The sequence below is a fragment of the Oncorhynchus masou genome, chromosome 13 (assembly GCF_036934945.1).
Source record: "Oncorhynchus masou masou isolate Uvic2021 chromosome 13, UVic_Omas_1.1, whole genome shotgun sequence".
In the NCBI taxonomy this organism is placed as follows: Eukaryota; Metazoa; Chordata; class Actinopteri; order Salmoniformes; family Salmonidae; genus Oncorhynchus; species Oncorhynchus masou.
The window spans coordinates 19,148,056-19,164,914 of NC_088224.1; the positions used below are offsets into that span (position 1 = coordinate 19,148,056).

At 47.1% G+C, this 16,859-nt stretch overlaps 1 protein-coding gene across 1 annotated transcript in view; it reads right to left on the reverse strand.

Annotated features, from left to right (window-relative positions):
- LOC135551869 (tax1-binding protein 1 homolog A-like) overlaps nt 1-16,284 on the reverse strand; it is a 53,232-nt gene extending 36,948 nt beyond the window's left edge. Inside the window, 6 exon segments of the mRNA XM_064983141.1 lie at nt 769-917; nt 6,937-7,095; nt 7,195-7,385; nt 9,037-9,139; nt 15,218-15,437; nt 16,153-16,284. Coding sequence (XP_064839213.1) covers nt 769-917; nt 6,937-7,095; nt 7,195-7,385; nt 9,037-9,139; nt 15,218-15,409 — 794 coding nt within the window. The 5' untranslated portion in view covers nt 15,410-15,437; nt 16,153-16,284.
- Between the last annotated feature and the right edge of the window lie 575 nt (nt 16,285-16,859).

Sequence of the window (16,859 nt, forward strand, 5' to 3'; positions counted from 1 at the left end):
GTTAATTGTTTGAAAGCTGAACGTTTTAACATGTATTATGAGGCATGTCTTACCTTGCATCAAAGCAGCCCATTAGATCTACACCACTCCCATGTGCGCTGCCCTTTTCACAACGGTGTTTTCTGATAATTGCATTATGGAAAGAACATTTGCGTGTAGCCTACTGCCTTGTGCGCATCGCTGAGCTTTATAATGTGAAGAAATAATAGTTCATCAACATTTGAAGATAAATGCTCTGTTCTGTTGCCCTCATTGCTTTTTAAGTATTTAAAAATACATTTTTATGTAGCTTAGGCTTCCTGGTTGTATGAATTTGGGCTCTATCTTCCCACAGCTGTCCCAGTCGGTTTGGAATAGGCTATTCCTTGACAAGCTGACCAATAGAATAGGTCAACTTTTCTACTATGGGGGATAGTAGATTGGCGTAGGTTAGTGATTTGGCTGTTTGTTACTCCTCTTGTTGGCTGAGGAAAAGTAAATGTGGACAGTTATTCGAGCATCTTCAAAATGCGAATCAGAATTCAGTATGAAGGACTACACATTGTTGCATGGTCAACATGTTCTGTTAATATGAATTACCATCATCCAAATGTGATTTCTGTCATTCTGAGCAGTGTGGGTGGACGCCCTAATCAGGTTACACACCCAATGGATATGGGTCCGGCAGATTTATCAAATGTCCGGTAAATTAAAATGTTGCCGGCCAAATGTCCTGTTCACATTTTCCTAACGGAAACCCTGATGTGTGGCATGTGTGTTCCTCCTCACCAGTCCAGTTCGGTCTCTTTCTGCAGTCCTCTCTGTGTGACTCCCAGTAGGTCCTCCTCCAGCTGTCTGACCCGGTCTGTGGCCTCCTGCAGTCTCCTCCTCACCTCCTCCCTCTCCTCTGACAGGCCCTGGGAGGAGCGTAGCAGCTCCTGCAACCACACCACAGGCAACTTCAGCTGTCAATCACACTGTTAACCAATCACAGGCCCTGTCGGTCAGTCCGGTTAGACCAGAGGTGTGAAACTCAATTCCTGGAAGTGTTTTCTGTTTTTTCCTTTCTATTTGTGTTCAACTAAGACCCAGACAATGAGATGAGGGGAGTTTCTACCTAATCAATGACCTTTACTGATCAATCAAGTAAAATGGAGGGAAATGCTGCAAATGCTTGGCTTTTTATTGAGTTTGACCCTCTCAATCAAAATGCTGTGTGATAACGAATGATGATTGGCAATGTTCTGAAACAAGACGCAACCATGAGAACCAGTTGGAGTCTATCTATCCTGTATCTTGTACCTGGTCCTGCCAGTGATCGCCCCTGTTGGAACATGTTGAGAAGTAGAGGACATTAAATCACCCACAACACACTGCACCTGACAGACCAGCACGCCTACATAAACACCCCTCCATCACTCAACACGCACACACACGCACTTGTGCATCAGACAGACAGGCACATCACATCCATCAAACATACAGGTTCAGTATATACATTTGTATTTGTTTTGGGAAACACGTGCACAGTATCACACCCAGATGTCATGTGTAGTTCAGGTACTGCCCGCTGGCTCCCTGAAGGACTGTATGATTTCAACTGCAGCCAATTGGGAGACACTTTAGCAGCGCAAAAGACCTTATAAAACATGTTGTCGTAAAATTAGCAGCTGCAAAATATGTACTTACGTTTTCATGGTCCAGCTAAAGGATATTTTCATCAGTGCTGCACTAAAGGGCCATGGTGAATATACTGAAATGTTCTTGTGTACTGCACAAATGAACACGAGTACACACACACACACACACACACACACACACCACTTATTTCATAAGAGAAACCCTTGTTGAATGAAGAATCTGACATTAGTAATCTATGTACAATTTATTTACAGTGATTTAGTACTTCATAAAATGACCAAGTAAGACATCCCTCAAAGCTGTCTACCACACACACATTCCTTTTACTATCCTTGTGGGGACCAAACAATTGATAAAACAAATCCTATTTTCCCTAACCCTAATTCAAACCCTATACCTAACCCAAATTCAAATCCTATACCTAACCCCTAACCCTAATTCAAACCCATACCTAACCCAAATCCTATACCTAACCCCATACCTAACCCAAACCCTATACCTAACCCTAAACCTAACTAACCCATAAGCCTAAAATATACGCTTTCCTTGTGAGGGATCAGCAAAATGCCCCCACCTGTCCAAATGTTCCTTTTTTACTATTCTTGTGAGGACCTCTGGTCCCCATAAGGATACTAAAACACACACACACGCACACACACACACTAGGAAAAAGCACCAGGGGGCAGTAAGAGACTGGTTCCATATCATCAACGTTCTCCCCTAAGTTTCCTCCACTCTCCTTCCCTCCTCTCATCCTTCCTGCTTTCATGCTCCCTGCTTCCCTCCTCTCATCCTCCCTACTTTCATGCTCCCTGCTTCCCTCCTCTCATCCTCCCTGCTTTCATGCTCCCTGCTTTCATGCTCCCTGCTTCCCTCCTCTCATCCTCCCTGTATTTCCTCTAGTTTCAGTGGGTTAAATCTTACTTTGCAGGTTAAGTCACATGGAAATGTTTATTCACTGAACAACGCCAAATGGTACTTCAAATAAATTACAAATTTGAAGTCACTCTCAGCAGTTGTAGTAAGATGAGAAATGAGAGAGTGAGAAAGAGAAAAAAACAGAGAGAAAAAGAGAGACGGCGAGAGAGAGAGCAGTGCCCCTAGTACATTGGCGTGACTGAGTCATGTTACTCCCTAAACTGGGCAGGGCCTTCTCTCAACCGTCTCTCATTCCACATGCATTTTAAAAGAAGTTACAAGTGGGTGGCATTGTGAGTTTGTGTGTCAGGGGGATTGAGTGTGTGTCTGTATGGGTGAATTAGAATGTGTGTGTGGAGGAGGAGGAGTGGTCTGTGTGTATGTGTGTGGCCTTGACGTCATATTTGTTCACTCTGTGGTTGAGATGGCATTGCCCTGATGCCAGATGCCTGGGAGACCGTGTCCAGTTAGCGTCCTGGCCCAGTGAGTCAGCTCGTTAAAAAGGGACAGAGAGACAGGCAAACACACACGAAACAAACTAAAAAATATGACACACTGTGCAAACAGAGCGCACACACACTGCTTTGTGTGTTCAACCATGGACACAGATCATTCATAAACTTCATTAACGTTGATGTTTTGAACCTGTGATCACTGAATAGGAACTGGCACTCAGGTTTCTCTCTTCTGCTCCCTCGCTCTGTAGCAACACAGTCCCCTCCCTCACCTGGTTGTGTGTGTGTAGCAAGCTACCCCTCCCTCACCTGGTTGTGTGTGTAGCAAGCTGCTCTCTCCCTCCCTCACCTGGTTGTGTGTGTAGCAAGCTGCAGGTCTCTCTCCCCTCCCTCACCTGGTTGTGTCTCTCAGGTCCCTCCCTCACCTGGTTGTGTGTGTAGCAAGCTGCAGGTCTCTCTCCCCTCCCTCACCTGGTTGTGTGTGTAGCAAGCTGCACCTGGGTCTCTCTGCAGGTCCCTCCCTCACCTGGTTGTGTGTGTAGCAAGCTGCAGGTCTCTCTCCCCTCCCTCACCTGGTTGTGTGTGTAGCAAGCTGCAGGTCTCTCTCCCTCCCTCACCTGGTTGTGTGTGTGTAGCAAGCTGCAGGTCTCTCTCCCCTCCCTCACCTGGTGTGTGTGTGTAGCAAGCTGCAGGTCTCTCTCCCCTCCCTCACCTGGTTGTGTGTGTGTAGCAAGCTGCAGGTCTCTCTCCCCTCCCTCACCTGGTTGTGTGTGTGTGTGTAGCAAGCTGCAGGTCTCTCTCCCCTCCCTCACCTGGTTGTGTGTGTGTAGCAAGCTGCAGGTCTCTCTCCTCTCACCTAGCAAGCTGCCCTCCCTCACCTGGTTGTGTGTGTGTAGCAAGCTGCAGGTCTCTCCCCCCTCCCTCACCTGGTTGTGTGTGTGTAGCAAGCTGCAGGTCTCCCCTCCCTCCCTCACCTGGTTGTGTGTGCGTAGCAAGCTGCAGGTCTCTCTCCCCTCCCTCACCTGGTTGTGTGTGCGTAGCAAGCTGCAGGTCTCTCTCCCCTCCCTCACCTGGTTGTGTGTGCGTAGCAAGCTGCAGGTCTCTCTCCCCCCTCACCTGGTTGTGTGTCTGCAGGTCTCCCCCCCTCACCTGGTTGTGTGTAGCGCTGCAGGTCTCTCTCCCCTCCCTCACCTGGTTGCTGCAGGCTGCTCTCTCCCCCTCCCTCACCTGGTTGTGTGTGCGTAGCAAGCTGCAGGTCTAGCAAGCTGCAGGTCTCCTCCCTCCCTCACCTGGTTGTGTGTGCGTAGCAAGCTGCAGGTCTCTCTCACCTGGTTGTGTGTGCGTAGCAAGCCCTCCCTCACCTGGTTGTGTCCGCGTAGCAAGCTGCAGGTCTCTCTCCCCTCCCTCACCTGGTTGTGTGTGCGTAGCAGGCTGCAGGTCTCTCTCCCTCCCTCCCTCACCTGGTTGTGTGTGTGTAGCAAGCTGCAGGTCTCTCTCCCCTCCCTCACCTGGTTGTGTGTGCGTAGCAAGCTGCAGGTCTCTCTCCCCCCTCACCTGGTGTGTGTGTGCGTAGCAAGCTGCAGGTCTCTCTCCCCTCCCTCACCTGGTGTGTGTGTGTAGCAAGCTGCAGGTCTCTCCCCTCCCTCCCTCACCTGGTTGTGTGTGTGTAGCAAGCTGCAGGTCTCTCTAGCAAGCCCCTCCCTCACCTGGTGTGTGTGTGCGTAGCAAGCTGCAGGTCTCTCTCCCCCTCCCTCACCTGGTTGTGTGTGCAGATCTCTCTCCCCTCCCTCACCGTAGCAAGCTGCAGGTCTCTCTCTCCCCTCCCTCACCTGGTTGTGGTGTGTGTGTAGCAAGCTGCAGGTCTCTCTCCCCTCCCTCACCTGGTTGTGTGTGTGTAGCAAGCTGCAGGTCTCTCTCCCCCCCCTCCCTCACCTGGTTGGTTATGTGTGCGTAGCAAGCTGCAGGTCTCCCTCCCTCTGGTTGTGTGTGTGTAGCAAGCTGCCTCCCCTCACCTGGTTGTGTGTGCGTAGCAAGCTGCAGGTCTCTCTCCTCCCTCCCTCACCTGGTTGTGTGTGCGTAGCAAGCTGCAGGTCTCTCTCCCCTCCCTCACCTGGTTGTGTGTGCGTAGCAAGCTGCAGGTCTCTCTGCAGGTCCTCCCCTCCCTCACCTGGTGTGTGTGTGCGTAGCAAGCTGCAGGTCTCTCCCCTCCCCCCCTCACCTGGTTGTGTGTGCGTAGCAAGCTGCAGGTCTGCAGGTCTCTCTCCCCCTCACCTGGTTGTGTGTGCGTAGCAAGCTGCAAGCTGCAGGTCTCTCTCCCCTCCCTCACCTGGTTGTGTGTGCGTAGCAAGCTGCAGGTCTCTCTCCCCTCCCTCACCTGGTTGTGTGTGCGTAGCAAGCTGCAGGTCTCACCTGGTTGTGTGTGCGTAGCAAGCTGCCTCTCCCCCCCTCACCTGGTTGTGTGTGCGTAGCAACCTGCAGGTAGCAAGCTCTCTCCCCTCCCTCACCTGGTTGTGTGTGCGTAGCAAGCTGCAGGTCTCACCTCTGCAGGTCCCTCCCCTCCCTCACCTGGTTGTGTGCAAGCTGCGTCACCTGGTTGTGTGTGTAGCAAGGCTGCAGGTCTCTCTGCAGGTCCCTCCCTCACCTGGTTGTGTGTGCGTAGCAGGCTGCAGGTCTCTCTCCCTCCCTCACCTGGTTGTGTGTGCGTAGCAGGCTGCAGGTCTCTCTCCCCCCTCCCTCACCTGGTCTCTCTCCCCTCCCTCACCTGGTTTTGTGTGCGTAGCAAGCTGCAGGTCTCTCTCCCCTCCCTCACCTGGTTGTGTGTCGTAGCAAGCTGCCTCTCTCCCCTCCCTCACCTGGTTGTGTGTGCGTAGCAAGCTGCAGGTCTCTCTCCCTCCCCTCCCTCACCTGGTTGTGTGTGCGTAGCAAGCTGCAGGTCTCTCTCCCCCCTCCCTCACCTGGTTGTGTGCTGCGTAGTAGCAAGCTGCAGGTCTCCTCCCCCCCTCACCTCTAGCAAGCCTCCCTCCCTCACCTGGTTGTGTGTGCGTAGCAAGCTGCAGGTCTCTCTCCCCTCCCTCACCTGGTTGTGTGTGTAGCAAGCTGCAGGTCTCTCTCCCCTCCCTCACCTGGTTGTGTGCGCGTAGCAAGCTGCAGCAGCAAGCTGCAGGTCTCCCTCCCCCCTCACCTGGTTGTGTGTCTCTCCCTCCCTCACCTGGTTGTGTGTGCGTAGCAGGCTGCAGGTCTCTCTCCCTCCCTCACCTGGTTGTGTGTGCGTAGCAAGCTGCAGGTCTCCCCCCCTCACCTGGTTGTGTGTGCGTAGCAAGCTGCAGGTCTCCTCCCCCCTCACCCTGTGTGTGTGCTGCAGGTCTCTCTCCCCTCCTCACCTGGTTGTGTGTGCGTAGCAAGCTGCAGGTCTCTCCCCCTCCCTCACCTGGTTGTGTGTGCGTAGCAAGCTGCAGGTCTCTCCCCCCCTCACCTGGTTGTGTGTAGCAAGCTGCAGGTCTCTCTCCCCTCCCTCACCTGGTTATGTGTGCGTAGCAAGCTGCAGGTCTCCCTCCCCCCCTCACCTGGTTGTGTGTGCGTAGCAAGCTGCAGGTCTCTCTCCCTCCCTCCCTCACCTGGTTGTGTGTGCGTAGCAAGCTGCAGGTCTCTCTCCCCTCCCTCACCTGGTTGTGTGGCTGCAGGCTCTCTCTCCCTCCCTCCCTCACCTGGTTGTGTGTGCGTAGCAGGCTGCAGGTCTCTCTCCCTCCCTCCCTCACCTGGTTGTGTGTGCGTAGCAGGCTGCAGGTCTCTCTCCCTCCCTCCCTCACCTGGTTGTGTGTGCGTAGCAGGCTGCAGGTCTCTCTCCCTCCCTCCCTCACCTGGTTGTGTGTGCGTAGTAGGCTGCAGGTCTCCCTCCCTCACCTGGTTGTGTGTGCGTAGCAGGCTGCAGGTCTCCCTCCCTCACCTGGTTGTGTGTGCGTAGCAGGCTGCAGGTCTCCCTCTCCTGCTCTCTCTCTCTGTGCAGCCTCCTGTGCTCCTCCTGCAGCTGCTGCTTCTCCTCTTGCAGGTGGTGCATGGTCTTCAACAGCTCCCTGCGCTCCTGCTGAGCCTCCTCTACACGCTGCTTCTCACCAGAGGATAGAAGAGGAGACTGTGTACCAGTAACATTTAGACAGCTATACTGTATCTGTGTATGTATGTGTGTGTGTGTGTGTGTGTGTACCTCCAGCACACTGCTCTTGGTGGTCACCACCAGAATGTCTGAGTTGCTGTCATCCTCGGTAACGGTAAGACAGTCCTCGGTGGGCGTGGCCGGGCGAAACAGGAAAGGTGTGCTGGCGCCTCTGATGTCACCCGTGTGTGTGACGTAACAGAACTGATAAAACTCCCCGTCACTCTTGGGAACATAGTACCCTGCAAAAGGGGAGACCGAGTTGGGAAAAGTTAGGAAGGGCCTGGCATTTTGAGACAGTATCGTCAGGTGAATTGGTTGCGTTTATTTCGTCTAGAGTACCGGTATTCATAAAGAGTATCAGAGTAGAACAGGGATGGGCATTTGAAATGATATAACTTTTACAATAATATCATGACTTTTTCCTGGATATCCAAATAGTCAAAATACATGTTTTAAAGATTATTTTTTTTTTTTAAGTATACTTCAATGGAGAATTGCTCACTGGACTCTGTAGAAAGCTGGTGAACTACACTCTATTTGCTTCAGCAGAAGGTGGCGGAGGGGCGGGAAAGGAGGAGCAGGGGCCGGTGTGTGTGACCAGGTGCGCAACTTTGGTTTTAGAAGTGGGTGGGACAAAACACATTTTTGGGACCAGTCGGATAAACACTCCAAAGCCTGCCCGACTGCTCGGAGGCATCCTCATGGTCCTAAAGCACACTGTTGCCTCATTTTGTATCACATTCCCAATAATAAAACTGGGGTGGGGGGCAAAATGTGGACTATATCAAATTGTTGTAAAGAAGCTAGCTTGCTACAGTAGACAGTTAAGTTAGCCAGCTAGCGAGCAAAAGTAGCAATGCTAACTGAGTCTTTTTAGCTGCGCTCCTCATCCTTGTCTACAACAGCAGCCTACCTGTTGGTTGACCATTGTATCCTGCTTCTTCTCATTTAGCCAACCGAATTCTGTAATTTTAATTCCATTTTGGATTGACTAAAATCTTTAGCTTCCCATGAAGCCTCCGACTGTAACGCCTTGACCGACAACAACGACAAGCTACATGTGTGAAACGGGTGTGGAGGGTAATGGTGCGTCCTTTTTTAAATGGGGCACCCTCGTAAAAACTGTAATTAAACTGTTGTTTTATTAAACTGCTAAATCTAATTGTCTATCCTTATAGGCTATTTAGCAACGTCACGTATCATTTTATTTAATTTCAGACCAAGCCTTTTCATTGTTAAAATAGGCTACTCTCTCAAGTAACCGAACAACCACGTCCGTTCAGATATTCGAATAACCGCGCCCATCCCTTAGAAGAAGTGCTGATCTAGGATCTGGTCCCCACATATAATCATATGCATTATGATCCAAAAATGCAAAAATGAACCATAGATCAGCACTCTGAGAGGCACTGTGAATCCTGACTGTTTAAATCTAATGTTTATAAAATCACTCATCTTCCATCTTCTACTCATAGTAAACACATCATTCAATAAGAGTAAAAGTCCAGTAATTCAACTGCACTGTATTTGAGGTAAAGAGTTCCACTGACACCACAGAGACCATGTCAGCCCCTGTAAAACCAGATCACCGGCCCTCCATGTAGTGTGTGTGTAATATCCCTATACACACACACACACAGAGAGACAGAGAGAGAGAGCGCGAGAGAGAGTGAGAGAGACAGAGAGAGACAGAGACAGAGAGAGAGAGAGAGAGAGAGAGAGAGAGAGGTGTTCAAGTCTCTGACCACGGTTGCGGTTGTATTCCATCAATAAAATAAGGTAGCTGGTTTAATATAGGGACTGTTAAATCATGAGGTTACCTTTGTATACCACAGTGCTTCCCATGCTCGGTGTGTGTGTGTACGTTCCTAAGTAAGTGTGTGTGTGTACCTTGGAACACCACAGCCCTGTGTACGGTGCTTCCAGGTTGGTAGTCTTGCGGCATGGGAGACCACAGGAAAGTGTAGTAATCCCTCGCTGTGTTCCAACCCACCTACAGACCCAACGCAGGAGGACAGGCTACAGCTAAAACACACACACTGGCATATTGTTCTCACACCAACACAGGACACACAGCAAGACTAGGATCTCACAAATACCTGTTACGTACCTTGTTAATCATAATACAAAAGAGTGGTATTGCCCAAAGCAAGATCAACAAGTTGAACAGCCCAGCAGCCGAAAAGTGAAACGTACACTACCGGTCAAAAGTTTTAGAACACCTACTCATACAGAGGTGTTTCTTTATTTTGACTATCTTCTACATTGTAGAATAATAGTGAAAGACATCAAAACTATGAAATAACACATATGGAATCATGTAGTAACCAAAAAAGTGTTAAACAAATCAAAATATAAATGTTATATTTGAGTCTTCAAATTGCCACCCTTTGCCTTCATGAATGCACATTCTTGGCATTCCTTCAACCAGCTTCACCTGGAATGCTTTTCCAACAGTCTTGAAGGAGTTCCCACATATGCTGAGCACTTGTTGGCTGCTTTTCCTTCACTCTGCGGTCCGACTCATCCCAAACCATATCAATTTGGTTGAGGTCGGAGGATTGTGGAGGCCAGGTCATCTGATGCAGCACTCCATCACTCTCCTTATTGGTAAAATAGCCCTTCACAACGCCTGGAGGTGTGCTGGGTCATTGTTCTGTTGAAAAACAAATGATAGTCCCACTAAGCGCAAACCAGATGGGATGGCGTATAGCTGCAGAATTCTGTGGTAGCCATGCTGGTTAAATGTGCCTTGAATTTTAAATAAATCACAGACAGTGTGACCAGCAAAGCACCCCCACACCATAACACCTCCTCCTCCATGCTTCAAGGTGGAACCACACATGTAGAGATCATCTGCTCACCTACTCTGCGTCTCACAAAGACACAGCGGTTGGAACAAAAAAAATCTCAAATTTTGACTCCAGACCTAAGGACATATTTCCACCAGCCTAATGTCCATTGCTCGTGTTTCTTGGCCCAAGCAAGTCTCTTCTTATTATTGGTGTCCTTTAGTAGTGGTTTCTTTGCAGCAATTTGACCGTGAAGGCATGATTCACACAGTCTCCTCTGAACAGTTGATGTTGAGATGTGTCTGTTACTTGAACACTATGAAGCATTTGTTTGGGCTGCAATTTCTGAGGTTGGTAACTAATGAAGTTATCCTCTGCAGCAGAGGTAACTCTGGGTCTTCCATTCCTGTGGCGGTCCTCATGAGAGCCAGTTTCATCATAGCGCTTGATGATTTTTGCGACTGCACTTGAAGAAACTTTATAAGTTCTTGAAATGTTCCGGATTGACTGACCTTCATGTCTTAAAGTAATGATGGACTGTGATTTTTCATTACTTATTTTAGCTGTTCTTGCCATAATATGGACTTGGTATTTTACCAAATAGGGCATTCTTCTGTACACCCATACCTAGTCACAACTCAACTGATTGGCTCAAACACATTAAGAAGGAAAGAAATTCCACAAATGAACTTTTAAGGCATACCTGTTAATTGAAATGCATTCCAGGTGACTACCTCATGAAGCTGGTTGAGAAAATGCCAAGCATGTGCAAAGCTGTCCTCAAGGCAAAGGGTGTCTATTTGTTTCACCCTTTTTGGTTACTACATTATTCCATGTGTGTTATTTCATAGTTTTGATGTCTTCACTATTATACTAATACGTAGACAATAGACAAAATATAGAAAAACCCTTGAATGAATAGGTGTTCTAAAACTTTTCACCAGTATTGTATTTCACAGCCGAGTTGTGATTGGCTTTCTAAGTTGAAGATGGGTTTGTTTCACATCATGCACACCAGTCCTGTTCTCATTCTCATGTAACAATAGGCTAAACAAAAATAATATACCACATACAATTACAGGGATGGAAACATTTATTTGAAACCACAAACCCTCCCTCACTCCTTGCCAGTTCTCCCCTCTCTCCTTGGAGAGGCTGGGAGGAGGTGAGTGTGTGTAAGTGCTGACAGAGGGGAGCAGCAGAGCCTCGTTTAAACGGAAGAAGACACAGAAGAGAAAGAGGTTCTAATTTTACACATACTTCTAAATGGTGGAACAGAGATGTAATCATATCAATGTCGCCCCGTCACTTGAGGAGCACATTTTCACATTCCTCGACAACGAGACACTTGCGTTCAGTCTGCATTGTCAATGCAGCACATGCAACAATGTTGATGACAACTATGCTGTTTTCACTTTTCTTCTTAATATAAATCTACTAGTGTTCTATAAATTACACTATAATTTTGTGTTTCTTACATCAGCAAACAGCTATTTGTTTTTTCTTAGCAAATTAGGCCTAAATCTAAGGCTAATTTCTAGCGAGCTAATAAATGAACTGGGTCAGAGCAAACATAACAAGCTATACAGCCTGATAATACCAGTGATGGTGTAGACCTACAGCTGAATGTTTTTTGTGCAATGGTATCTTCTAAATCAAAGAGGAATACACAAAGCAAGAATGTTAGCTATAAAGTTGCTAAGAGAAAACATTAAATGTAGCCAAAGATTATAGGGTCCCCTAGGAAACACTTGTCAACACTTTGGTTCCTACCCTGTCACAATAACTCCTCCCTGGCATTTTAATTTGTTGTCATGTCAAACACCGTATTCAAAAGTGCCCACTATTATATTCTAACTATAGAATAATAGTTATATTTCCATGATTCCAACAGTTCACCCAAGTGTTTTGCTCAAGTCAAACTGCAAAATTTGGTAAAAAAATAAGGCCTAGATTGTTTGCCCATATCGTGGACCCTACATGGCAGTGTAGAAATTCTCTCAAATGAGTACAGGAAGTGCACAAATGTATGAAAATGCTGAATTTTTGTGGGGATGAATTGAACAGTATAAAACAATCAGAATTGAGAAAGACTAATTGAAATACATTAGAATGTATGTGTTGCTACCCTATGATCACACTACTCATAAAGCACATTTAGAACTTATATTATTCAAAAACAAAAAGCACCGACAAATACAGTCAACAACAAATAAAATACTGTATATATGATATTTTGGCCATAGTCGCCCAGCCCTACCTTGATGACAACATCCACTATTAATGAAATAACAATGTTCGGAGTGATGATGATTGTTAGTTTGATGACAATGTTCTCTGTTTTTAGTATGTTGACAGTAATTGGTGTGATATTATAAAGTAGAGTAATGCATGTAGGGCCTACTCAGAATGCAGGTGAAATTCCATGTGATAATAATAAATAACTAACTCTATTCAGGTGAGAACATTATTTATACCCAAGTGTGTGTGTGTGTGTGTGTGTGTGTGTGTCTGTCTGTCAGTCTTTCTGTCTGTGTGTCTTTCTGTCTGTGTGTCTTTCTGTCTGTGTGTCTTTCTGTCTGTGTGTCTGTGTTAGTCTAAGTCTGGGTTACCCAAACTCTGTCCTCGGGACCAGAAACACATTGAATAACCACACCACAGCTACTGGAAACATTTCTGTCGAAGGAAATAGGCCAGGATTTCCCAAACTCGGAACTCGCGGCCCCAAGGGGTGCACGTTTTGTTTTTTCCCCTAGCACTACACAGCTGATTCAAATAACTATCTAATCATTAAGCTTTGGTGTTAGGGAAAAACAAAATGTGAACCCTTTGGGGTCCAGAGGATTGAGTTTGCGAAACGCTGGTCTACGGGGAGGTTTAAACACTTAAATGATTTGCTAATTGTATAGTGGAGGGTTGCAGGTGACTGGAGTTTGGAGTGTTCAGACTCAGGAGTGATGTTATAAAATAACCACAGATGAAGCTGCCATCCATCACGAATTAGAGGGGTATGCACACGGTCCGATGACACGTTAATTACACTCTTACTGCACGGGTTTCTCCCAGCTACATGCCACAACTCCACTACCTCCTGAATCAGGGGCTTTTCCAGAGGTGTGTGTTTTGAGTTGATACAAGTCCATTTAAGCTTCTAATTGCATTAGAAGAAAATAGGTCTTAAAACTTAAATCTCATTCCAATCTTACTTTGTTTGATATATGGATAAGTGTGATAAGTGTAGGAATATTATCATGGTATCATCAAGGCCTTGTGATGCCAATCCCAGGTTTTAGAAGACAGTATACAGCCAGTAGGGGGAGCCTGTACCTAACCTACATATTTTGTGTCAGAGAGCCTCAGGGTGTCTGTGTGTGTCATGGGTAATGTGAGTAAGTGCCCAAGCAGCTGTGCTAGATGTATGTGTCTGGAGCTCTCTCAGTAGTGCAATCACACACACAGTGAGAGCCGGGGAGGATGGGGGAGGGGTAGTGTCATGGCACAAGAGAAAAGCATTAGAAGATAAAAGTGTGAGAAGGGTGAAAAGGGAGGGAGGAGTGTTTGGTTGAAAACTGACATTTTTTTAATAATTCCTCCTGTGGCTGAGTTCCAGTCTTTCATGCCACGCTTTCCATGGGAAAAGCCTACCACCTCTAGCTGCGGAAATACACAGCTCTTTATCACACTCCCAACGCTTCACCATGAAACAGTTTTCATTAGTGCAGACTAACCATCTACATTTTCCAATCTACATTTTCCAAATAAACCCACCATCTTTATTCCTTTTTAATTGAGCTGGGTGGATTTGAAGTAACTTCTTAAAAGATGATAAATGTTTGCTTTTTGTCTTTACGAGACATTAAGCTTCCTCGTTCACATTTCCTGTTAATTCAGTGTGAAATTTGATGGCCCTGATGAAAGAGGAGATATATAGAGAGAGGGGGAAACAAGAGAAGGAGAGGTGGAAGAGAGAGAAAGTGAGAGATGGAATGAGAGAGAAAGAAATAAGGATGTGAGTGTGTGTGTGTGTGTGGGGGGGGGGTTGCAATGAAAAATAAAGATCTGGTTAGACCAGAGAGACACACCAGAAAATACCCCCCAGCAACACCTATCTGTTCTCCCTTCCTCCTCCCACCTCCCTCTGCACATTCAATAACCACACCACAGCTACTGGAAACATCTCCGTAGAAGGAAATAGGCCAGGATTTCCCAAACTCGGAACTCGCGTCCCCAAGGGGTGCACATTTTGGTTTTTGCCCTAGCACTACACAGCTGATTAAAATAACCATCTAATCATCAAGCTTTGATCATTTGAATCAGCTGTGTAGTGTAAGGGAAAAAACCAAAACACTGAAATAGAGAAGAGAATCAGGTTAATGAGAATCAGGCCAATCTTCTAGTTGGAGACACGACGAGGCCTAACGGCCAATCTTCTAGTTGGAGACACGACGAGGCCTAGCGGCCAATCTTCTAGTTGGAGACACGACGAGGCCTAACGGCCAATCTTCTAGTTGGAGACACGACGAGGCCTAACGGCCAATCTTCTAGTTGGAGACACGACGAGGCCTAACGGCCAATCTTCTAGTTGGAGACACGACGAGGCCTAACGGACAATCTTCTAGTTCGAGGCCTAACGGCCAATCTTCTAGTTGGAGACACGACGAGGCCTAACGGACAATCTTCTAGTTGGAGGCACGACGAGGCCTAATGGCCAATCTTCTAGTTGGAGGCACGACGAGGCCTAACGGACAATCTTCTAGTTCGAGGCCTAACGGCCAATCTTCTAGTTGGAGACACGACGAGGCCTAACGGACAATCTTCTAGTTGGAGGCACGACGAGGCCTAACAGCCAATCTTCTAGTTGGAGACACGACGAGGCCTAACGGACAATCTTCTAGTTCGAGGCCTAACGGCCAATCTTCTAGTTGGAGACACGACGAGGCCTAACGGACAATCTTCTAGTTGGAGGCACGACGAGGCCTAACGGCCAATCTTCTAGTTGGAGACACGGCGAGGCCTAACGGCCAATCTTCTAGTTGGAGGGTCATGAGGCTACATTTAGGCCCTGTGACAACTGCATAGGATGACTGCATAGCGTCTGATGAGTCAATGCTCCATACAGTGTGAGAAGTACTGATGCAGAGCTAAGGGAGATCTAGTGTGTAGCTTAAAGATGCCCACCGGTCGTTGGGGGTGGGTTGTAAATAGGGTAGGGTGTACCTTAAAGATGCCCACCAGACTTTGGAGTGGGGAGTGATGTAGGATGTGTGTGTTTGTGTTACCTTAAATATTCCCACCCAGTCTTTGGGGTTGGGGGTGATGTACGAGGTGAGGGTGTAGCAACACTCCAGTGCCTCCTGGGGCAGGAAGCTCTTCCCAACGTTCTGGAAGATGACATGGGCAAAGTTTGATGTTTCCATGACGCCGATGACACTGCTGGGCAAAGAGCCCACCACCTGGAACGATGACATCATATCCTGTTTGTCACTTCATTTGTCCGAACTGCAGGGAAAATTAGTAATAGAGAGAATTTGGGAAATAATATAGGGAAGGGATATGAAAACATTTCTGGTTGGGCATGCATATCCCCCCTCTCACACACACATCATATTGACATTTTTCCCATTTACAATCAAATGTAAATAAATGCTAGTGAACTGAAATGTAACATGGAAGAATTTCAAGTCTGCCTAAACATGTTAAAATAACGACATGATGGCAAACAGACTGCATGAGATCATGTCAAATAAAAAACACAATATAGGCTTCCAAAAGCTGAAGCGAGTGATCGCCCAAACAAGGACGGCCAAATTTAACACAGCCAGCACAGGTCTCATTTACCACAAGCGAACGGGGAGTTGCTAACTATAGCTAGGTAGCGAGCTAATATTCCCTTGACATTTTCCAAGAGCCTGTATCTGACACAAACACGCTTAAGATGATTAGCTAGATAGCTATAATGTTCGCATATATAACGTTGCCCTAACGTAACTATCATGTTCATTGACAACTGGATCGATTAAGATATCCGCATTAACCTTCAAGGGCCTTGTAGCTAACTAACGTCACGTTGGCTAACGGATCTGACAACAAACTAGCTTATATTGTTAGCTAGCTAGCAATAATCTCAGGGTTAGCTATACGTCTTGCTAGTAGGCCAAATCCCCTAGCAATATGACAATCACAGCTATTTCTTCCGCTTGAATCGATTCATTACCTGTCTTACGAATCCAAACTGCGACAAATTGTGTTTTGAAAGCCAAATGTGTCCGTCCAAACGCGGTTGTGGAATTATCTTCAACCCCCGTTGTCAAAGCATTGAAGATGCTGATGCTTTTCCTGAAATGTGAAAACTGATGGTGTCACTTCCGGGATGGGTTGGTGGCGGTGCTGAGGAGAGAGATTCCATTTCCACCACGCGCAAATTCCAATGAGGTGATGCCGCAAAACAATCTATTTGCAAGTATAAACCAATAAAGCAATTAATGAATATACAGGAGCTATCTCTGGCAAATGTCAGGTTATTTGCCCAGTTGCTGCACCTTGCACTGGGAATAGAGCGAAACGTATACAACACAGAGTGATGATGGAGTGAGTCGCTGGGGGTTCTCGGGGGCGGCGGGTAGCCTAGTGGTTAGCGCGAATCCCTGAGTTGACAAATCTGTCGTTCTGCCTCTGAACAAGGCAGTTAACCCACTACCTAGGCCGTCATTGGAAATAATAATTTGTTTTTAACTGACTGACTTGGTTGGGAACCACTGTAACGTAAAGTACAGTTGATAGCCTAAATAGAATTACTCTACTGTACATCAATTAGGGGAATTGAAAATATTACTGCCGGAACTATTACATTTGCACAGCATGTTCAGAAAGTTTTGTGGCAAACTATGGTTGATTGAACGTAATCAAGGTTCCTCTTATCTG